This window comes from Nycticebus coucang, chromosome 1 (genome assembly GCF_027406575.1).
Source record: "Nycticebus coucang isolate mNycCou1 chromosome 1, mNycCou1.pri, whole genome shotgun sequence".
In the NCBI taxonomy this organism is placed as follows: Eukaryota; Metazoa; Chordata; class Mammalia; order Primates; family Lorisidae; genus Nycticebus; species Nycticebus coucang.
Window position 1 is genome coordinate 80,245,071 of NC_069780.1, and position 24,021 is coordinate 80,269,091.

At 42.2% G+C, this 24,021-nt stretch overlaps 1 protein-coding gene across 1 annotated transcript; it reads right to left on the bottom strand.

Moving 5' to 3' along the window:
• Positions 1-14,942: 14,942 nt before the first annotated feature.
• SFRP2 (secreted frizzled related protein 2) lies at positions 14,943-23,544 on the bottom strand. The gene is made up of 3 exons (XM_053583299.1): positions 22,787-23,544; positions 20,441-20,521; positions 14,943-16,081 (listed from the first exon to the last, which is right to left on the bottom strand). Exons 1-3 carry the CDS (start codon positions 23,286-23,288, stop codon positions 15,777-15,779), a joined length of 888 nt encoding a protein of 295 aa, XP_053439274.1. The 5' UTR covers positions 23,289-23,544; the 3' UTR covers positions 14,943-15,776.
• Positions 23,545-24,021: the final 477 nt, after the last annotated feature.

The window sequence follows — 24,021 nt, forward strand, 5'->3', positions numbered from 1 at the left end:
ACCCCTCGAGAAATCACCCAAGACTCTGAACTCCTGGGGGACTGGCCTCCAGACCTCAGTGTGAGTGAAGGGGAGCTCTGGGAGCTCAGAATTCCAGGTAGAGACTATATACAGTTTATACAGTTTTATGCCTGGCAGGAGGATGCTGTGGCACCCTAGTAGGGGAGGTAGGTCCAGGTTTTAGAGGGTCTCTCCCGTGGATTGTAGTGGGAGGACCTTTGAACTCTGCCCGGTTGTGGGGCACTCTGAGCTTTTCTCATGGGGGAGGGGACTCCCGTCCACTTGGTGATGGATTTTGTACCTTTTGTTTGTATCCTTGTGGTCGCAGCTCGCCTCAGCGGAGTTGACATGCATTCTTCAACCTTCTCTCTTACTGCAGCTCAAATCCACCAGGATACTTGCTGAATTTTTGTCCTTTAACTCTCCTACTGGACGGGAGCCTCTGTGGAAAGCTGGCTTCAGCCAGCCATCTTGTCTCCACCCTCCTAGAAATTAATTTTTTAAAAAGCATAAATCATGGCTGGGCGTGGTAGCTCACACCTGTAATTCTAGCACTCTGAGAGGCTGAGGTGGGAGGATCACTTGAGCTCAGAAGTTGGAGACCAGCCTGAACAAGAGCAAATGAAAATGTCTCTACTTAAGACAGAAAAAAAAAATTGTCTGGTGGCAGTTGCCTGTAGTCCCAGTTACTTGGGAGGCTGAGGCAGGAGGATCACTGGGACTCAGAAGTTTGAGGTTGCTGTGAGCTAGGACACCACAGCACTCTACCAAGGCACAGAGTGAGACTGTCTCAAAAAAGAAAAGAAAAAGAAAAGTAAGAAAACAGGCCTCTGTGAACCCAAAATAGTCTTCAGTGAGCCCACTTACTAATTCTGGGGCACTGGAGTGATGCTCTGTCTCAAAGAAAAACAGGAAAAAGCATAAATCTGTAGAAGGTGGGCAAGAAATATAAACCAATTCAATGAAATAAAACTGTGAGGCCTTTTTATAATGTTAAGGGAATTAATGGCTGCATTTATGTACATGTGAGTTAAGCCAGACTATGCACTTCACAGACATACCTGTATATGTTAAGCTACTTGTTCCAAGATGGCTCCCCACAGCCCTCCTACCCACACCCTGACTGCTCATTAATTTTCCCCCTTTCTCCTTGGCCTTCTAGGGACAACTGAACTGTTCTGGTCCAGTGATGCCACTGACAGATCAGATCTTAAAGAACTTCCCTGTGTTGCTTTCCAAACGACCTTTTCTCAAGTAACTTCCTGTTTCAATTACTCTTTCTCTCTTTTCTTGTTGTCTTTTTCATATTAACAAAATGTGCATTTAATCCGTAGCATTAAGCTGAAATAAGTGATTCAGAATGTCTCCAGCCGGGTGCAGTGCTGGTTACCTGTGGTGGGGGATAGTGGAGGGTGAGTCCAGACCACTGGTGGGGCCTCTTCTCTGTGAAAGTGATGACAAGTGCAGATTTATCTAAAAGGGGGTGGAAGGGCAAATTCAAACCCATCCAGGCTGTGAGAGTATCTGTGAGAGTAGCTTGTCTGATCTCAGAGATAGTTAAGTACCAAAGTTTCTAGACTCCAGTGATCTTGAGGCCAGAGGTGGCCTTGTCACTAACAGAATAAGCATCTAAGAGGAGGGAAACTGAAGCCATGTCCCATCTTAGGTGGTGAAATGGCTGCATGGAAGTGGTCTGGTTAACTTGACAGGCCAACCCTCCACTCCCTGCCCTCCCCAAACTCCTCCCTAGGTTTTGTCTTCAGGTGGAGACATGACTGTCCCTTAGAACTGGCAGAAATCTTGCAAGTTGGTCTGATTCACAAGTGCCAGGATTCCTGACTATAGCCCCTGTTCCTGGCCCCTCTGCCTAACTGGATAGAACTTTTCATCCTCCTTTAAATCTGCCTTTGCTTAAGCACTGTTACTCAAGACAAATGAAAGAGACTCAGCTTTGTTTTATGTCTCATCTTTTAATTATTAATATTGTAACATTATCGATTTTTATTCTTTTTGGCTAAAACGTACAGTGTTTAGCTATACGTGTATTACGGTTACATGGCTTTTTGTGAGCTGGCTTGTGGCCCTAATCGCCATTTATAACATTTGTTCTATGGGAAAGTGCCTTCTGCCTTTAAAAACACTGCCTTCCAAATACACATTTGGAATACAACCCCTTTGTAAGCTGGGAACCCTCTGTATTAATGTCTCAGCCCAGGGCAGCCCCACAACCAAATGACATGTGGTTTAAGGTTCATGTAACAGCCAGTTCATTTAAATAATATTAGCTAGGGCTCAGGTTTCAGGTTCTCGGATTTCTGGTTAATTTAGAATAGAAGAGGCAGCAGAATTGCAGCAGTCAGACAACATATGCCTGTTGCTCGCTGCTCCCTATTGAGAAATGGCACATTCCTTCTTTTAATGGTTTACCCTGCAGGTTTTAGGACTGAGCTTCTTCCTAGGGCAAGCTTTTCAGTTCTGTCAGAACAATTGGTCTTGAAAAAGAAAAACTCCTTTTAAAAACCAACTATACTTGCAAGCCTGAAAGTTCAGCTAGGGTCATTCTAATTTATTGAGTGCAGGGGCCCTCTCAGCAGGAGGGAAAACCACATTTAAATCCTTTAAGGGGCTCCTTCCCCTGCCTTCTCCTTGTTTTCCTTTCCCCAGTGCCTCCTCTAAGAAGTCTCTTCTCTTAAGTTAGAAGCCAGACAGCTTGTCCCAAGCAAGCCAGTCTCCACTGTCCTAGCTATAAAAAGAGTTACTATTTATCAAACACCTACAGTGTCCCAAGGCATTGGGGTTAAGCACATTTTATGTCTGGTATCATTTAATTCTCAGAAGTACCCCCAGGGATATGTATCATATCACCATCCACCATTCACAGATGAGACATTTAAGTCAAGAGAGACTAATTGTTCTATCTAAGAATGGATAGCAGGGCCACTGCTGTCCCAGCTCCTGTGCCCTAGGTTGTGTTGGGAGGCCCATTGCTTCACTGGGGGTGTCCTCAGGAGACCCTATCCTGGTGTGGTGAGCTGTATTTTTCATTTTTAATTAAGGCCAAGGACTTGCCATCATAAGTCCTATACTTCAGGTTAATCGCCAAGATCATGTTGCACTGCAGTCCCACAGAAGTCACATTTTGTGAAAGAGAAATGCTGATGTTCATATTTTCTCTGGACTTTAAGATATTTGCTCTCTTTGGGGGCTAAAAGCAAGATCAGTCACAGAAGCAACAACAAGAAGACACAGTTATTTTTTGCCCTCCAGGGTGCCCTTATGGGTTTACCCCTTTTCCTGTGTTTCCTGCCCATGAGAATAGCTGAAACATTTTATAGTCTCAACTAGTGGCCCGTCCTTTATATACATGCAATCCTAAAAGCAACACTGTGAGGTAGGTGTACTACTGAAATTCTGATTTTACAAATGAGCACTTCTGGGCCATCTGCTCTGCTTGCAAAGTGCTTTCCTTATGTATGTATATATGTATGTGTTAGAGATCCGGTCTCACTCTGTTGCCCAGGCTTGAGTGCAGTGGTGTGACCATAGCTTGCTGCAGCCTCAAACTCTTGGGCTTAAGCCATCCTCCCTCCTTAACCTTTCCAATAGCTAGGACTGTAGGAGCTCAACACCATGCCTAGTACTTTCTTCATTTTAGTCTGCACAAGTCCCACCTTGCCATTGTTTGCTCCCTGCCAGGCTTTCCCAGATCCCCAGTGGTGATATACCTCTTTTAGCCCTTTGCTCCCAGGTTTTTGCACCTGCCTCTATTCCAGACTGCTTTGTATTCAAAGCACTGGTAAGTACGTCTCTGTCAGCCAACCATTGCAAAGCCAGTGGTGATACAGCTCTTTTAGCCCTTTGCTCCCAGTTTTTTGCACCTGCCACTATTCCAGACTGCTTTGTATTCAAAGCACTGGTAAGTATGTCTCTGTCAGCCAACCATTGCAAACCGGGAGAGCAGAGACCTTTCTAATCTTCTTTCATTCCTCACTGCATCTGGCTCAATGTCTGGCCTGGAGCCAAATTGAATGGGTAATGATCTTGCCCCCAGGCCCTCACTGCTCAAGGGGGAGACTGAGGAAGGTTTCTCTAAGCTCATCACTTGCAAGGGTTCCTCCAGGAAGGAGAGGGGGCTATTGTCACTGTGGTCACAGCTTTTTCTTATCTACCCATTACGGAACCATTGAGAACTCTGCACATGGAGATAGACTAATTATAAATAAGCAGTAATATATTATAAAATATAAATATTGTCATTATAAATAAGAATGTATTATAAAATGTAAGTATTACCATGTAAAGTAAAAATGTACTCATGTTTGAGAGTAGTATATGCTCATTATAAAATAAGAAGTAGGAAATGCTCCTTCTGAACTGCATGGAATTTTAAGGTTACATTTTATGTCTCTTATTGGAATTTTTTTTTACATACAAGACCGTGTTATCTGTGAATAAAAGTAGTTGTGTTGCTTCTTTCTTTTCAGTCTGTATTCTTACGCTTTTCCTCTTCTTTCTTCTGCCTCTGTCTTCTTTCTATCCTTTCCTCACTGTGTTGTCTAGAACTTCCAGGAGTGTGTGGAAGAAGAGTGTGGATCCATCGCATCCCCTTATAATCAGCAAGGTGGGGTGGGGAGCTTCTGGATCAGGTAGCTTCTTTTATTTTTTTATTTCAGGTTAATGTGGGGGTACAAACAACTAGGTTACAATATTTGCATTTGTTAGGTAGAGTCCCTCTTAGGTTCAGGGAGCTTCTAAGTATAGCAGTGGCTTGGAATCTTCTAGACAGAGGGTTTTGTCTCTGGCTAGCAGATATTGGCTGTAGATTTGCAGGGTATACTATGCACAAACCAGACAGGCTCTACATGGTTAAAACTGTGCTCATTTAGGATATATTAAAGGCAATTGGATGTGTAAGTGTGCCTGTGTTTAGTCTGGGACTGGTGGGCTAGGAGTTACTGGTCCTAGCCAACTGTGAAGAAGTAAACAACATAAAAGCCAATAGACAGGGTGTCCATAAAGTTTGTGTGCAATTTAAAATAGTTGCACAGGGACATCTTTTGCCGATTTATATAGCAACTTGAGAAAAATAGGTATTCTGCTATTGTTTGGTAGAAAGTCTTCTAGATATCTGTTAGGTTTACTTGGTTTATAGTGTGGTTTAAGTCTTTTATTTCACAGTTGTTCTTCTGCCTAATTGTTCAATCCATTATTGAAAGTGCAGTATGGGGGCGGTGCCTGTGGCTCAGTTGGTAAGGCGCCGGCCCCATGTACCGAGGGTGGCGGGTTCAAACCCCGCCCCGGCCAAACTGCAACCAAAAAATAGCTGGGCGTTGTGGTGGGCGCCTGTAGTCCCAGCTACTCGGGAGGCTGAGGCAAGAGAATCGCTTAAGCCCAGGAGTTGGAGGTTGCTGTGAGCTGTGTGAGGCCACGGCACTCTACCGAGGGCCATAAAGTGAGACTGTCTCTACAAAAAAAAGTGCAGTATGGAAGTCCCTAATTATTGTTGCTGAGTTGTCTATTTCTCCACTCTGTCTTCTTTCTGCACATCCTTGCCACCTTGTTCTTTGCTTAGATAACTCCTCATACCATACAAATTTGTACTGCGATCTGGCTTTGCTGGGCGTGGTTTGGGAGTGGTTTTAGTTTAATTTTTCTTTTCCAGCCTTGCATTGCCACGAGCCAGTGCACGCATTCATTTTTATTGTTTGGTGTGTGTGTATGAGACAGGGTTTCACTCTGTTGCCCAGGCTAGAGTGCAGTGGTCTCATCATAACTCAAACTGAAACCTCAAACCCCTAGGCTCAAGTGATCCTTCTGCCTTAGCCTCACCATAGCTGGAATTACAAAAAGGCACTCAATATCATGCCCAGCTAATTTTCAATGTCTTAGAGAGACAAAGTCTTACTGTTGCTCAGCCTGATTTGTGATCTTATTTCCTTGGTCTCTCACAGTGCTAGTATTCTAGGTGTGAGCCACTGCACCGAGCCACCAGTGCACACATCTAGTCCTCTGTATGACAGGTGTTTAATGGAACATGCTACACTCAGAGCCCCACCCTTTTCACATTCAGCAGTGAGTGCTAAGATGGTTAGAAGTTCAAAATACTAAAAAGACTATGTTGACCTGCCCATATTACTCCCATATTTTTATTCCAAAAACCAAACTCCTATCATTTTAAAAAATATAAATAAGTGTACAATGATTTGGTTTTCTCTCGATGACTATTAAAAAAATATTAGTGAATTTACTTCTTTCCCCCCTTGTTTTTTTCAACTCTTGTTTCATTGGCACCCTAAACACAAAGCTTTGGCCATTATGGAGACAAAAACTATAGCCTCCTATGTTCTATAGGGCCTGGATAATAAGTATAAAGGACAAAGCCATCACTCCCTCCTGCCATGCCCATCTCAGCACCATTACAACTATACATACCCTCTTCCCTAAAATGTCTGTTCATGCTTTTGCTCATTTTCCAAGTACATTATTTGATTTTTTTTTCCTTTCACCCTCTTAGCAGGATCTTTTGCATAGCTAAAGTTTTAAATTTTGATCATGCTCTATTTATCTACTTTTTCTTTTGCTTTCAGTGTTAAATATAAGAAATATTTGCCAATTCTGGGTCTTCAAAAATGAATTTTTCATGATTAAATAAAAAAGTTTTATAGTTGTATGTTTACATTTAAGTTCATGGTCCATTTTTGAGTTAACTTTTGTATGCAATATTAGGTTCATATATTTTGTTTTTGCCTATGAGTTGTCCAATTACTCCAGCACCATTTGCTGAAAAGACTATTCTATTGCAAAGAATTGCTTTCACATCATTGTCAAAAATTAATTGTGTGGATCTGTTTCTGGGTTCTCTATTCTGTCCCATTGATCTGTATGTCTCTACATTGTCTTAACTGCTGTAGCTATATAGTAAGCTTTAACATAGAAGAATGATTTCTCTTACTATATTCTTTTTCAAAATAATTTTGCCTATATTAGAGCCTTTTCCTTTAAATATAAATTTTAGAATAAGATTGTCCATGTTTACAAAAAGGCTTCTGAGATTTTGATAGGAATAGCATTAAATCTATAGATTGATTTGGGGAGAATCAACATCTTTACTATGTTAAGTCTTCCAATCTTTGAATAGAGTAGATCTCTCCAATTGGTTAGGTCTTCTTTAAGGTCTTTCATCAGGATTTTGCAATTTTCAGTCTATAGAATCTATACAAATATTATTAGATTTATACTTAAGTATTTTCTTTTCTTTGGTTCAATTATCAATGATATGTGTATATATATATGGAAATTATAAATATCATTATGGTCATGCCACTTTTGAAGTACTCCCTTTGGGAAGCTCTGTACCAACACTGGCACCTAGTCCCATCCTTCAAAGTAATTTTGAAACTCTTTTTCTGAAATACCATCAGAGTTATTGTACAGCACACGAAAACACACAACAACAATAATGAATGCCACCCAGCATGATACCGCCACAGTTTGACATGAAAACAGCTATGAGACAGTGTATACCAAGGTTATGAAACTGAGTTATTTGTACAGTGCTGCCAACATAAGTACACAGTGGCAAGTTTGTGAACTTGTCAGACCTCTTACAATGACAGGTCTGATGGCTGTTCCAGAAAAAGAGTTCCAAAATTGATTTGAAGGGTGGACTAGGCACTGGCATCAGTGCATAGCTTCCCAAGGGGAGTAATTTGAAGGTGACCATAATGATAATCAGCAATGAGGTATGTAGCACTTTTTCTAGGACATGTTTGCAAGCTTAATTGTCAGACCCCGTTTGTACAATTGATTTTGTGTGTCTATCTTGTATCCCAGGAGGAAGGAAGACCAGGAACAGAGCAGTGCACTTTCTTACTGTGGGTCTCTTCAGACATAGAAACAAGCTCTGAGAGTGACATCTCAGAACAGAGGATGAAAAGGAAATGAGAATGTATTAAACTTAGGCATAATTACTGAGAGATGATTCTTGATTATTTGTAGATGAGTAGGCTCAAGATTGCAGAAACTATTGACTTGACTAGGTCTCTCTGAATCTCTTTTCTTTTTTCTTTTTTTTTGAGACAGAGTCTCACTCTGTTACCCTGAGTAAAGTTCCATGATGTCATCATAGCTCACAGCAATTTCAAACTCTTGGCTCAAATGATCTTCTTGCCTCAGCCTTTCCAGGTCTCTCTGACTTTCAAAAGCTATACCAAGATGCGTGACACTTTTCTGCAGTCTGCTAAGTGGTTTATTTTGATATACCTTAGATTACACAGCTTTAGAAGATTTTTCTGCCAGAGCTTCCTTCCTATGTGGGTGGATGTCAGAGTGCATGAATAAATGCATAGGGTCGGGCAGCACCTTGGCTCAGTGAGTAGGGCCCTGGCCCCATATACTGGAGGTGGCAGGTTCAAACCTGGCCCTGGCCAAAAACTGCAAAAAAAAAAAAAAAAAAAGAAAAAGAAAAAGAAAAAAAATGCATAGGGTCTTAGATGTATTTCTACTTGGGACCTCAGTTACTGATACTGAGTTCTAATGCTTTGCTCATTTCATAACATAATGGAATAAATTAATGGTATTATTACTCTATATTAAAACATGTTTTGTCAGATTTTTTTGACTTGTTCTTCTAATACCATCTGCCTTAACTGGTATCTTTATTAATGGAGCTTTTTTAGTACCTATCTATCTGTTTTCCTCTCTGGACAATTATGAACTGCATTAAAATTCTTTTATTTTATTATGTTTAATTACTATTTATATATAAGTTTATATGGCATTTAATTTGTTTGTAAATTGAGAGTTTTGAGTGTTACTGATTATAAAAGTAATGAGTCTCTTGCTGGATTTGTTTGCAATGTCCAGAACCATCCCATCAGAATTATATTGCATAGCGTCATTATCCATTGGTCATTATGGAAAGCTGATAAGTACTTAATTTCTAAGGCTCCTTCTTAATAGAAGATATTTTGGTTCAACTCATTGAAATTTCTCTTTTTGTAAGCTCCTTTACCTAGCCTGCTAAGCTTCACCTGAACCAAACATTATATTTTCTTTCAATTTAACTACTCTCTCTTCTGTGCTTTCTCTGGGACATGAACATACCTCCGTCTTAACACAGAGTATTGGAGTTTGTGTGCCTTTCTCCCTTGTTGGATTACATGTTCCTTTTGGGAAGGATTCATCTCTGTATTATCAGTGCCTAACATAATTCCTAATTCTATAATATAAGCTGAAGGAGGGAAGGATCATTGTGTATCTACCACTTAAAACAGTGTCTTGTGTGTGAGTAAGCATGCAGTACATATTTATTGAATGAATAAGCCAGTATCAATAGCTGGTGCTCAGTAAATAGTTGCTGGGTTAGTAAGTTAAGTTGTATTTGTGCACTGTGATTCATAGGCAAAAATCGCATTGTTCAATAATCTAGATGTGGTGGCTGCATGGGGGATACACATGTCTGAATCTGTTACCTAAGCTAATCCTCCCATCAAGAACATTGAAAACCTGATCATAAACAAGAGTTGAAAGGTAAAATGACCAACCAAATTATCATTTGATGAGAGAATAGAGAATAAGGAATTTCTTTGGTTTCAATGTGTCCTCCAAAGTTCATGGGTTAGAAACTTAATTCCCAGTGCAACAGTGTTGAGAGGTGGGACATTTAAGAGATGATGGGTCAAGAGGGGTCTATCCTCATGAACAGATTAATGCTGCTATCTTGTGTGTGGTTTCCTGTTAAAGATGATATTTAAGGCCCCCTTCCTCTCTGTCTTCCTTACTCACTTGCTCTGTCATCTTCCACCATGGGATGACACAGCACAAATGCCCTCACCACTTGCTAGTGCCATGCTCTTGAACTTGCTAATCTCTAGAATCATGAGCCAAATATATTTCTATTGCCTATAAATTACCTAGTGGTAATTATAGGCAATAAATACCTTGGTATTTTATTATAGCAACGGAAAACAGACTAAGACAGGAGTGGAGAATGTTTTGAATAAAGCTATCCTTTTTATCCTACGAATTTCAGTATACTGATTTGTGCATGCAGACAGTGTCTACCCCTTCTGCATTTAGGAAATGCTGCCCAAAAACCTCTTGTAAATATGTTCTTGTAGAACAACTCAATGATGAAGCTATTTGTTAAAGGGAAGGACAATTGAATGCATAGTAGATATGTAGTTTTTATATCTTTTAACTTTTCCATTTAGGCTAATTCTTATTTTGGGCATTTAAAGTTTATTAATGGGTCATGAATTATCCTAGGAAAGAAACTCAGAAATCCAGTGTCCTTGATTACTTGCTTTCTTCTTCCAATAATGGATGGACATTTATGTTTTCATCTGCTAACAAAAGATATTAAAAAGTAACTAAGAATGCAATCATGATTATTTCAAGAATAAATGAACCATTATGAGGTCTGACAATGAAGTTGCAAACTTGCCACTGTATGCTTATGTTGGCAGCACTGTACAAACAACTCAGCAAGGTTTCATAATCTTTATATATCAGCATCTCACAGCTGTGTTAATGTCCACATGTGGCGGTGTATTGCTGAGTGGTGTTCACTGTTATTGTTGGGTGCTTTTGTGTGCCATCACGGGAATGTCAGAGCTTGAATTAGAGCAATGAACAAACATTTCTAAGTTTCTTGCTAAACTTTGCAAAAGTAGAAATGAAATCAGGAACATGTTAGTCCAAGTTTATGGGGATAATGCCATGAAGAAAATGGCAGTATAAAAAAAGGATTAAACATTTTTCGGAGGGGAGAGAAAATGTCACTGATGAAGTGATATCAAGGCAGATAGTAATGAGCAGAACCGACAAAAACAATGCAAAAATTCCTTAAAGAGTGTGTTAAAACTGTCAGCTGACTATGAGAAGCATAGCAGACCAATCTAACATTGATAAACAGTTAGGAAAATCTTAGCTGAAAATCTGGCCAACAACTCATGGCTCTTGCATCATGCCAATGTACCAGCTCACATAACACTGTCTATGAAGACATCTGTAGCTGGGAAACAAATAACTATTGGTATAACCTCCTTAGACACCTAATCTGGCCCCCAGTGACTTTTTTCTTTACCCAGAGAAGACATTTTAATGACATTCAGCACACCAAGTATAATAGAAGGACAACTTTGATGGCATTCCAGAGAAAGTTCCGAAATTGCTTTGAAGGGTGGACTGGGAGCTGGTGTTAGGGTATAGCTCCCCAAGGGGAGTACTTTGAATGTGACCGTAGTGATATTCAGCAGTGAGGCATGTAGCACTTTTTCTAGGATGAGTTCATGAACTTGGTTATCAGACCTCATATATTTGAACCATTATTCAAAGCAAAACAATAAAACAAAATACAAAACAAAACAAAAACTTATCTGCCCTGCTATACTTATATCTCATTGGCTTGTGCTGTCCTCAAAGACAGGAACAGAACCCTGGTGTGCCGTGAGAGGATTTTAGATGTGTTGCAAAAAAAAAAAAATAATAATAAAAATAAAAAAATGAAAGATCATTAATTATTTTCAAAAGAAGTTCAAAGCACAAAGTAAGCATATATATATATTTTACTCTTTTTTGAACGACATAATTTGTGCTGCAGAAGTTTAACTGTAGGTTCAAGTGTGTCATGAGATAAAAAAGGTTGAAAACACTGGCCCATAGTATTCAGTGCAGTGACGCGCTGTTCAGGTCTGTACAGGTCTGTGTAAGTATACTCTATGATGTTTGTACAGTGATGAAATCACAAGACATCACATTTCTCCGAACACATCCCTGTTCTGTAAGATGTGATTGTATATGGCAAGAGGCAGATATTAGCAAGATGCCCCAGTGGTTGACTACTCAAAATGTGGCTGAAGGAGGCATGCATCCCATTAGCGGCTCAGAGCCAAAGTTTTGCATCTCATTTTATGTGTATGACCATGTGATTTTTGGCTTGAATGGAAAGGGAATATTTAGATGGGCCAGTTCCTTCCAGATTATTTCTTTCCATTAGTTTTGGCACATTTATATGTATTTATCCCTTCTGACACCTGAATCTTTGGTTTGTTGTTTTTCCTTTTTATTTTCTTTAACTTTTTTTTTTTTTTTTTGCAGTTTTGGCCAGGGCTGGGTTTGAACCTGCCACCTCTGGTGTATGGGGCCGGCGCCTTACTCCATTGAGCCACAGGTGCCGCCCTATCTTCTTTAACTTTTTATTCCTGCCTTTTCTAGGGTCCCTGATCTCCTGTTTCAAATGTTTAAAATGGGCTAGAAGGTAAAACCTTCCTAAATGGTGGCCTAGTCCCCCCTCTTTATTCCCTTTTCCCTGGAAACTAGCTCCAAGTTCAAACCAGGTTCCCTAGATGCACTCAACCGCATGACTTCTACCCCAAAAAAAGTACCTCAAAACAAACAGAACCAACAGGAAGATCTGAAAAACCCCATATGGGTAGAATCAGCGTCTCAGCCTACATGCTGGGGAACTTACCCAACAAAAGGCCTGGTGTTACTAGGCATCTACCCAGAAGAAAAAAAAATCGATTTATCACAAGGACAATTGCACTGGATTATTTATTGAAGCTCAATTTACAATTGCAAAGATGTGGAAACAACCCAACTGCCCATCAACAACCCATGAATTGATTAATAAACTGTGGTATATGTATACTGTGGACTACTATTCAGCCATAAAAAGGTGGAGACTTTACTTTTTTTTTTTTTTTTAAGAGACAGAGTCTTATTTTGTTGCCCTCGGTAGAGTGCTATGGCATTACAGCAACCTGCAGCTCCTGGGCTTAGGTAATTCTCTTGCCTCAGCCTCCTGAGTAGCTGGGACTGCAGGCGCCTGCCACAATGCCTGGCTATTTTTTTGTTGCAATTTAGCCACCCACCCTCTGCATATGGGGTCAGCACCCTACTGAGCCACAGGTGTTGCCCGAGACTTTACATATTTTGATCAGAGTTGGAGAACGTTCTCTTTAGTAAAGTATCACAAGAATGGAAAAGCAAGCATCCAATGTACTCAATACTAATATGAAGCCAGTAGACGAACTAATACACACCTACAGGAGAGAAAAACTCGATTTAATTCAGGTTGGGGGCAGGAAGGAGAGGAGAGGAGGGAGGAAGATTGATGTGTTCCCACCTAATGGGCATGATGTAAGGGTATGTGGCACACTTTCTGGATAAGAGACACAACTACAACAGGGACTCTACCTAACAAATGCAAACAAACGTTGTAACCTAATTGTATGTACCCTCATATTAATCTGAAAAAAAAAAAAAAAAAAAAAGGCCTAGTGTGTGGACCCTTTCCAAGTTCATTTTCTTCTCTCAACTCAGTTCAGGTTGTGGGGAGCTACATCTACTTCAGGGAGACAGAGACTGGAGTTCCCCAGAGGTACACGGGCCCTGGCAGGTGTTGGGACCATCCCATACTCTGTCATCCTGAGGACAAAGGTGCTGACCCGGCTGCTCCCAGCTTCTTCAGCAGATACCATATTACTGGGAAGCCAGTGAGCCCACCATGGAATGCCTTCTGTTACCAAAAATTCGGTACTTGTTCTCGAGGCTGCATCAGAAAAAACAAGCACAAGTTGTTTCGGAGGAGGAAAGGGAAATTTATTCCTTTGCCAGCAAAGGGGGAAAAATGGCAGACTGGCCATCTCAAAACACCGATTTTTGCTCAGCAGTGGACTATATTAACTTTTGGTGCCAGAAAAACTTGAAATGTTGGAGAGAGATGAATGTGAATGTATGTTCAGGAAATTTTTTATCTAACTTGATAAAAGGCCACTGGATAAAGGCTTCACATTGCTCAGAATTTCATATTTGCTGGGAAAACTGCTGCTGTCACTCATTACCTGCACTTTATAACCCAATCATCATGGTTATTTATTTTCTGCCACCCCCTCGTGTAAGAGGAGGACTCCATAAGAATGAGGACTCAGGTCTGTATCCCCAGCACTCAGGTCTGTATCCCCAGCACTCAGAATGGGGCCTGACACGTCATGGGTGATCAGTAAATACTGACATCTTAGAGTGGATGTGTGCTGTCATGTCTCTGTGATCCACTCACAGGTTGAATAGGAGGCGGAATTTGTTGTCTGATGGGGCTGAGTTTCAGCCTTGCCTCTATGAGCTGTGCTTCCCAACCTTTAAGAGCCTCAGTTTCTTTATGTGTCTATTAGAATTTCTGTGGTGGTTCCATAATAAAATATTGAAGTGCTTGGACGAATGGGATTAGTGTGCTCTGATAGAAGAGGCCCGAGGACACAGCAAGGAGGAAGGCTTCATCTCTGAAGCAGAGCCCTCATCGCACACCACTTGCCAGTGCCTTGATCTTGGACCTCCCAGGCTCCAGAACTGTGAGAAATAGATTTCTGCCGTTTTATTTACTACCTAATCTCAAGTATCTTGTTACAGAAGCCCAGAAGGACTCAGACAGCATTTGACGGATGGATGGACGTCTGTGTGTCCCCCTTCTCAGCTTCGTGCTAGTAGTTTACTGTCCCCTTTTGACTCCTGGCCTACCGATGCATACTCTCCAAATCACGGCTCTCTTTATCTGAGGGTAGAGTTCAGGCAGGGAAAGAATGAACATTTTTGCAATGGTTACTGTTTTTCATTATGAAAATTTTAGGAAATGAAAAGCACCCTGTAAAGCTCATGAACTTTAGTGTTGCCACATAGCTACAGCTCAACTGCTGAGAAGGGGGGTAGGGGAAAAAGGCCATCCCTTTCCAGAGCCTGAAAAATATCTCTGCTTCTGGCAGGGTCGACTGTGGTGAAGTCTGTATGAGATGCAGGGACCAGGGGAGGCGGAGCATCGGAGCATCGGGGAGATACTTTCTGAGACTCTGGAGAAGGAGGTAACTTTAAAGTACTGGATGGCGGGGCTTCGTTCATAGCTCCCTCCCCACATCCTTCTACTAAGACAAGACAGAAGACAAGAATAGTTAAAACAGGATGTAAAGTTTATATACAAGAATATAATGTTTATCTGAATTATTTACAGTGTTGGTTAAAGCAATATTTTTACAACTTTTAAAGGTAAACTACTATGTATATTACAGGTAAGCTACAATGGTTTAATTTGCAAAAATTAAGTAAAAATGTTTTAAACAAGGCTTAAAATACTCAGTTCAATTATAAAATGCATTTGTGTTGCCCTTTATTTGAAATATCATGCTTGGAGGCATGGTCAGTGTGCTTTTTATAAATGGAAGTGTGGTAGCTGGAATATGGTAATATGCAACAGCTTAAGTTCCCCAGGTGTAAAACGACCAATTGTTAACAAGACTCAAACACAGTCTCAGGCTGGAGCTGAGGAAGATGTTGAGATAACAGCCAGCTTTATCTCAACTGGGTTTGTGACCCACAAGTTTGGGTCACAGAGAATGAAGCAATTTGCATGTTACACAACCTCAGTGGGAAGTGAATATCAGCTGACAAACAGAAAAAGCAAAACGTAGACTCAAGTCACAGTTGCACCTATTCAAAACTAGCTTTAAAGTGAGCTATTTTAAAACTTCATACAGATATTCATGATTTTACTAGTTTGAACATTTCTACAAGATTTGGGTGGGTTTTTCCTTTGTGTGAGAACAGCTATCCATTCCTGAGGCCTCCTAAGGCCTTATAACTCAGGAAGTGCTGGGGATGCGAACGTGCAAAAGGCAGGGGGGCCACTCCAGGCCGGGGACGGGGCGGCCAGCAGCCTGGACTGTGCTTGGGAATCGTCAGCCAGCTCTGGGGCTGGCCTGTCGGGCACCATCCCGGCACCGGAACTAGCACTGCAGCTTGCGGATGCTGCGGGAGATTCGCTTGAACTCTCTCTGCCCCTTCTGCCACCGCTTCACCGAGGTGATCACCAGCTCCCCGCCCTGCTTCTGTCCCATCACCAGATAGGGTGCGTTGATGTCGTTCATCTCCTCACAGGTGCACTGCAAGCTGTCTTTGAGCCACAGCACCGATTTCTTCAGGTCCCGTTCAGACACACCGTTCAGCTTGTAAATGGTCTTGCTCTTGGTTTCCAGGATGATTTTGGTATCTCTGTTGATGTAGGTTATCTCCTTTACTTTTATTTTCAAGGCTAGGAAGACAAGAGAGGGCAGAAAGAAATCATACCATACAGTGAGGGAGTACAGTTTCAGGTTGGACGCTTCCTCACCCCATTCTGAGCCATTTGTGTGACTTAGCCTGTGGGAGGGAAGAGAGCTTCCTAGAGCTAATGAGGCTGTCAGGGGCTACAGGTAGGGGGTTGGGAGCTGGGGCAGCAGGTGGCTCCATTTCTAAAGCCTCAAAGCATTTGCCAGCCACTTTGTTTCAGATCAGCCATCTTTTCAAAACTCTTTCTCTTTGCAGGACTCAATTAACTTTTCTTGTTTCCTCCCCCTTGTGTTTGTAAGAAGGTTGCAAGTGGTTCAAGCTCGCCCCAACAAATGACTTGCCCTATTGGAAACTTCGGCATGAAAAGAAATGCCTGACTCTTTAGGTGAAACATGATCCTTCTGTGGCCATAAACTAAATTTAAACTCAATTATTATGTTAGAGAGGTTTTTGGACAAACCTGTAAGGAAATTATATCACACAATCATTGTTTTCTAAAGAACAGATTACAGGGAAGGAGAATTGATCTTACAGCTGCATTCGATTTGGTAAAGTAACTAGGAGAAAAAATATGCAAGTTTCTTTTTAAGAGCACAACATGTTTAGCCATAAAAGTGTTTTTCTGAAGACCTCATCCTCATATGCTCTCATTTGCCTGTCCAACGGCAAGGTGTTCACAGATCATATATGCACTGCTTCCAAAATGTATATGTAGACTCATTAGAATTTGAAGACCAAAAGTAAGTGGTTTATGCTATAAAAGACATGTCTTATACTCACGAACAGTATGTTTTAGGCAAGAAAACTCTACAAATGTACATGGTGGAATTAAATTTCAAGACTTCATGAAGGCAGGAAAAGGACAGATTTTTTAAGGTTAGAAGGGATTATCTCATTAAAATCTCTTGTTAGTACACAGAGACTCTTAAGTCTAGAGTTTAGTGACTTGCATGAGGTCACCCAGATAGATTGTTTCCTAGCTGAGTCTAGTACTCAGAATTCTGGTTCCCAAGTCTCCTTTTATACCACCACTATAGTCTCTTGAGGCAAAGTCATTTATTATTATTTTTTTCTTTGTGGTGGTTGGAGCTTTGACCAGACCAACTCCAGTATGTCCTAAGACCCTTGGTGGCACTGACAGCTGTTCTCTATGGATAGTATGTGAGTATGACTTCCTAACTTTGATTGGGTTTAATCTCTTGTTTAAATTAGTAATACAGGAAGAGTTTTCTGTGTTTGTGTAACTCTTTGAGGTTTTCTTTTTCTAAATCTTAGAAAGGGAATTTAACTGAGTATAAATTGCTAGCAAACCAGGAAATTATAGAAGCTTCACAAGGTAAATCAAGGATGCCAGCCATGCTTTTTGTCTGATATCATCTGCATCTGAACCACAGGACTGAGTTCTCAAAAGTTTATGAGACTCAAGAAGAAATGTGAAGAAATGTGGCGTGTTCCTGTAGCTTCTGCACAGGGGAGGAGGTGCTGGAATACCTTACCATGGTGGGAGAAACAGACTCATTCCATGTTCCCTGGGAGCTTTATCTACAGCAGACAGGGCATGTGCAAAATTTGACCTGGTCAAATGAAATATTCCTGAGCTCCAAACATCAGAAAAATTATCACTGTTAACCAGGAGGAAGATTTATTACTCATCTTTGCCTAGCTCTAAAATAACCAACTTTGCAAACTCTTACTGTCAGAAAACATTTGGGCCTCCTTGGATTTTCTGCTGGGACCAAGCCTTGGGACTCAAAGCTCCAAATACTTTTTCTGCCCTGGAAGATGTGACTGGGGATGCAGGGTATGAGAGGAGGCAGAGGTAATGTTATTTGGTCCAACAAAGGTTGTATAATAAGAAGGCAGTTCTGAGCTGCTGTGTATTCACCAATACTTGTACGATTGTGGTAGGTGTTCTGTATTTTCTCTGTTATTTTAGGAGTGCAGTGGGAAAGAATGTGACACCTTTCCAGATGATTCAATTTAAATCAGTCAGATTTCTACCCTGTTTCCCTGAAAATAAGACCTACTCACAGGGAAGATAAGACGTCCCCTGAAAATAAGACCTAGCGCATCTTTAGGAGCACACCTTAAAATAAGACACTGTCTTATTTATTTTTGGGGACACAGGGTATTCATTTGTCCTCCTTAATCTCCAGAGAACAGAGGCCATATGGAATATTGCTTATAAACCAAGACTACACCCGTATAATACAGTTCTCGAAATTTTGCTTCACTATCTCTTTGTGTGTCAAAGAGAGAGTGAAGAAATAGAAAACAGAGCTTGTGAAGTGTCTGTACGTGTGATATGTTAAGTGTGATAACTTCCAGGTTGCTTTGAAAGGCTTTCTCTCTTTAGGGGTAGACAACACTAGGGCTCATTGACTCCTCTCCCATTTTGGGGGTCAGGTCTTGATAGGGCATCCTTAGAGAGGGTCTTCTGTAAGGTAGCCACAAAGCAAGTAATGTGTGTACATGAGTATGTTTTCCTAAATCAGCAGTTATTGAGCCGCACAATATAACAACCAACTTTTCCATGAAAGTCAGTAAAGGCATCCGACTGTATGTAGTATAAAGGACATAAGCTCCCAGAAGAAAATGATATTATATGTTATTGCATTTCTAATACACATTTTATTAAAATGTAATTCTTCTATCTTGCCCTTAATTAAATCAGGCAGCATGAAAGAGAGGAACCCCGTTCTGGTAAGGCTCTGGAGACTTGGGATTATCTGCTGCTTACATGACTGGCTCTCAGCCAGAGTGAGAGCTCCGTATATTTGAATATACATATGTGGAACCTTATCAACCCCATTTGTGGCTCTTCCTAAGATGAAAGGTTGGTTGAGACTTTGAGCTCCCTCCCCTTATTCTCCTTCTGCAGCAGTGTGAAGCCTTTCCTAACACTGGGGCTGTGGTTTTTCTGGGACCAGACAAGGTTAAACTCAGATTACTTCCTGGAGGATACCTCCTGGGCCTGTCAAGGACAGTGACTGGGTTGTTCCTGAGTTTCAGGGACTGACCAGACTTAAAATTGCTGGGATGGTAAGGTAAAGAGAGCCTGGGGGTGAGGCATCACCAGTGGGAGATGGAGTGATTTCCCTCTGTCTTAAGGAGGTAGCTGAATATGTAGAAAGGTTAATATGGATCTGCTGGCATCCATCATTGATTGATAGAACAGTGATCATACCTGTTTACTATTAAGTAATAGTATTACTGCCTGAATAAATACTTTTAAAGGGTTTCAACCACTCAAACACACCAAAAAGTGCCTACCCCTAGAATAGGATGAAAGCAAGAAAGCCTCTGAAGTCTGGGGAAGTTCTTGGCCACTCCCAACTCTGAATTTAACATTGATCCTGTGTCTAGATGGGCTCTTCCCACACCTGAGAGGCCTGAAGTCAGCAGATGAGGGGCTGGTGGACTTCTGTATGGTCAAAATCCCAACTTTCCTTTTACTTTCCCTATCTTAAGGGGAGTGACTTATACTTTATGGAACCTGGGTTAACATATCACACGTTTTCTATGGTACCATGGTATCTTTTATGTTTCTTGCTAAAGTAAATTTCTAGGCTTAAGAAAAAAAAAACTATCTGGAAAAGTATGGCAAATGTTTCTAGACTTATTCATAAAAACTTTACAAAAGCCTTTTCTTCTAAAGGATTTTAAGATGGTGCTTCAAGGTTGTTAGGTGTTCCGTAATAGATGTCTTCTCAGTAAACCAATCTTCTTTTTAAATTTCCTCCCAAACAGATTATTACCCAGTGCTTGGATATATTCACTAATGGTGTAGCACAGAGGAGGAAATCATTATAAGTTACGAATAAAGTAAAAAAATTTGTATTTGATGCCAGCGTAAATTTTTATTTGTGGCAATGTTATGCCTTGAATCTGTTTTGCTGGGGCTGATATTTATATTTCCATCCCTGGTGCATGTGTTAAGTAACTGAAAGAGAATATGCCTCAGGATTATGCTTGTTGGAAAGAAAAAGCCAAAATGAGATTTAAAGTGTGCTAAGGAAAATTGATAATCAGAATAATTCTCATTATTTGATTATAGCTTAAAAAACCCAGTGCTTCTCATGTAATAAGATATGAATCAATAAGTGACAGTTACATATGGAGACTAGGATAGAGCAAGGTAGATGATTTGGGGAAACATGAGTGTGATGATTGTACGTTACCCAACCCTTAGCAACATCTTAATGATTTGTGCCTTTAAGTTTTACTGGTTGGACAAATGTTTGAAAAATGCCAAACATTTGCAATAAATTAGAAACCTAACCAATAAGATTAAGTAAATAAAACTTCTGAGTGTGAAATCTGTTGTTGTTGTATTACTTACCAAAATCATTTTTACAAAGAGTTTCCATTATGTCGTTGTCATCATCATTTTTATTTTTGCAGGCTTCACAAACCTTTGGAGCTAGAAATGGGGAAAAAATCTTTAGTAAGTTTGCTTAAAAGGGAACAGCAGGTGGCGTTTGTAAACAACTCAAAGGAACTTATCCAGGCAAGAGCAGTTGTCCTATATGACCCTCTTCTATAAAAGTAGGATCACTCATTCCTAAGAAAGTCATCTGTGGTTTGATTTTTGAAGTAGGCAAAATGAGAACACTCATATACGCTCATATATTGTTTAAAAAACAATGACTCTCTTTTTGAGAATTGTAGGGAGAGTGTTCTGGGGTTATGTAGCTACTATTTACCAGGACAGGTTCTAGCTTTTCAGTCTGAAAAAGTTATTCCAAAAGCCTAAAGAGAAAGTATCAAAACAGCCAAAGACCCTTGAAGGACTTCGGAAGACTAGTATCCACACAATACAACTAAAAGATTGTCCTTCTGAGCAGCAGGACACGTGTAGCCCACTCTATTCAACAGAGCTGTGTCTCACGGGAGTCATTTCAAGACATTTCAAGTCTGGCCTGGGAGGCATGGCTGGCTAGTGTTGTAAGAATTACATGTGGGCTGTTTCTAGCTTGGAAACACACCTCACTAAATGCAACAGCCAGCTGTAACTGTTTCTGTGTCACCTTGTGCCTTCTGCCACGTTTGTGCTGGAGTAACTTTATTTCATTGTTACCTACAAGATTCCTGGTGCAGGCTCTTCTCGCCCCTCATTGCCTGTTTCAAATTCTTAAAACAAACAAACAAACAAACAAACCTACCTGTTCCTGGAGTTAAGCAAAGATGAAGAAAAAGTGTTTATGGGGTCTGACCAAACCTAGAAATTGTGTGCTACCACAATTATCAGAGGAGCTCTCTGATTTCTTAGGAAAAGGAAAAAAAAGAAAAAGAAAAGAAAAACACTTCCATTCTCTCACTTATAAATATGTTCATGCTGTTTTTAAAATTTAGGTGAATTAAGTGAAATTCAATTAATATGAAATTGAATTCTCACAGAAAAAATAACGTGACTCATCATAGGAGTTATTTACCAAATTAGTAAAATAACCAGACAAATTTCTAAGAACATAAACTTATTTTGAAGGAGAAAAGTGACTTTTTGGAGGAACATACAGTGCTGAATGCTGCTGATAGTGAAATAAAAACAAAAGCAACACCCACAAAACTGCCCTCAGCCCCTCTCACGCAAACAAAATCAAACATTTACAATTAGGAGCTCTCAGTATGTATATAAAATACTACAAACCTGTATTGGTTGGTCTATGGTATATGTTGGACAAATGTTTGAAAAATGCCAAACATTTGCAATAAATTAGAAACCTAACCAATAAGATGATTGCAAACTCATGGTGCCTGCCAGGAAAGATTGCTAAAGAACTTTGCATTTTCTTTAACTAATGATGTCTGCAGGAAAACAATTAGAGATTTTGAAAGAGCAATGCTGCCGAAGCCCTGAAAGGGATTAGGAAGCCCCCTTCCCACCCCAGGGGACCCAAATCAGCTTAGACACATTGTGTGTGTTTTCCTCTCAGGAAGAATATCAAGGGCCCATGCGGTTTTCATTGCTTTGATGGTTTTTGCACAGGAACTCCCCCTCTGTTTTCTAAAAACTTGAGAATCTGCCTTTTGCATGATTTTCTCCAGTTAATTAAAACCACTCCTAAGATAAAAGCTGACAGTGATATAACAAGGATTCTCGGAGACTCCCTTGATGCCCTTTTCCTCAACACCTGAGTGGTGACAAGCAATGTTCAATTTTTCTGCACGCTCTGAGCCGGTCCTGGTTTTAGTTTCAAAACCTAAATTGGCAAAGGACAAAGAATACCTCAACAGATCATCTGCTCGTGCGTCCTGTTTATCCTGCCTGCACAGGAAGCGTTCCTGCCACTAGAATCCTGCCCAGGGGAGACAAGGTGCCCAAAGAGGCTGAGCGAGCCGCCTCCGGCCGGGATGCTCGCCCCACGAGGCCACTCAGCCTGGCCCCAGCGCAGCATCTTTAACCTTAATTGTATGTCTGCTTTTTTAAAAAAGGGCCCTTTCAGTTCCTGGTTTTCTTTTCTTTCTTTTTTTAGTAGCCGTCCCTTAAGTATACCTGGTACAACACGGGAAAAGAATGAGAGACTTGGGGCAAGGGTGGGGTGTCTCAAATTTGACAACAGGCTTGTCGCGATGACAGACCAGGGCAGGGAGCGCGAGGATGGACCGGGACGCCGGGTACAAGAGAGGGATCCCGCCGCAGCGGCTCAGCCCAGCTGGGAGTTGGGGGAGTGAGAGGGCGGCTTACCTTCCTCGGTGGCCGGTAGGAGGTGGTCGCTGCTAGCGAGGGGGATGCAGAGGTCGTTGTCCTGGGGGAAGCGGTCGCACTCGAGCATGTCGGGCCAGGGGAAGCCGAAGGCGGACATGACCGGGGCGCAGCGGTCCTTCACCTGCACGCAGAGCGAGTGGCACGGCTGGATGGTTTCGTCCAGGTCGTCCAGGCAGACGGGGGCGAAGAGCGAGCACAGGAACTTCTTGGTGTCCGGGTGGCACTGCTTCATGACCAGCGGGATCCAGGCGCCCGCCTGCTCCAGCACCTCCTTCATGGTCTCATGGCCCAGCAGGTTGGGCAGCCGCATGTTCTGGTACTCGATGCCGTGACACAGCTGCAGGTTGGCCGGGATGGGCTTGCAGTTGCTGCGCTTGTAGGAGAAGTCGGGCTGACCGAAGAGGAAGAGCCCGCGCGCTGAGCCCAGGCAGCAGTGCAAGGCGAGGACGAGCAGCAGCAGCGAGCCGGGGCCCTGCGGCATCGTGGGCGCGCGACCCCCGGGGGGCGGAGAGAGCCGAGCCGGGGAAGCGCTAGGCGGCAGGAGCCGTAGCTCGTCCCGGGCCCGCTCGCTTTGCTCGGCGCGGCTCGGGGACCTGGGAAGCCCGCGCTCAAAGCCGGACTCGGGGAAGACTGCGCGGGCGAGGCGCTGCTAGCCGGTGCGCAGCTCCAGGGAGCTCCGACCTGGGGGAGCAGAATGAGCAGCAGCTGGGGCACAGCCAGAGTTTTCTTGGCCTTTTTTATGCAAATATGAGGTGGGGGGAGCAAGGGAGGAGCCAAGGCAGGGTAATCTGAGGAGGGCTGGTCACTACTTTCGTGGTCTGGTTTTGGGTTGAGAATGCCCCTCACGCGCTCTCTGGAGGGAAGTTCTGGCTGCGCCCCCTCCCCAGATCCTGCCGCGCGCGCGCTGTAGGATTGCTTTAAACAACGCACGGGCGGGTCTGGCCGCTGCGCCCCAACAGTGAGCCAGTGGGGCGCCGGCTGCAGGAGAGGGGACCACGCGAGAACCACGGCGAGAGGCTCCGAGCCGGGTCCCGGAGGGAACGCGCTCCGCCCCCTGTGTGGCTCTGGCTGGGGTTTGTTTTGTCCCAGCCCAAAGTTTCCCCTCGCGCTGTGGAATTGTGGGGCGAGACCGTGTCCCCAGGAGCCGAGAGCCGGCTGCCCCCCGGGCTCTTTATTGCCTAGGCTCGAGCTCAGGACCTGCTTGCCCCAGTCCG

Coding starts and splice junctions, on each gene's coding strand:
- SFRP2 (XM_053583299.1), bottom strand. CDS start 23,288: ATGCCGCAGGGCCCCGGCTCGCTGCTGCTGCTCGTCCTCGCCTTGCAC. Junction 20,522..22,786: donor CCTACCGGCCACCGAGGAAG/GTAAGCCGCCCT, acceptor CCCCATTTCTAG/CTCCAAAGGTTTGTGAAGCC. Junction 16,082..20,440: donor TCTTTGTAAAAATGATTTTG/GTAAGTAATACA, acceptor TTGTCTTCCTAG/CCTTGAAAATAAAAGTAAAG.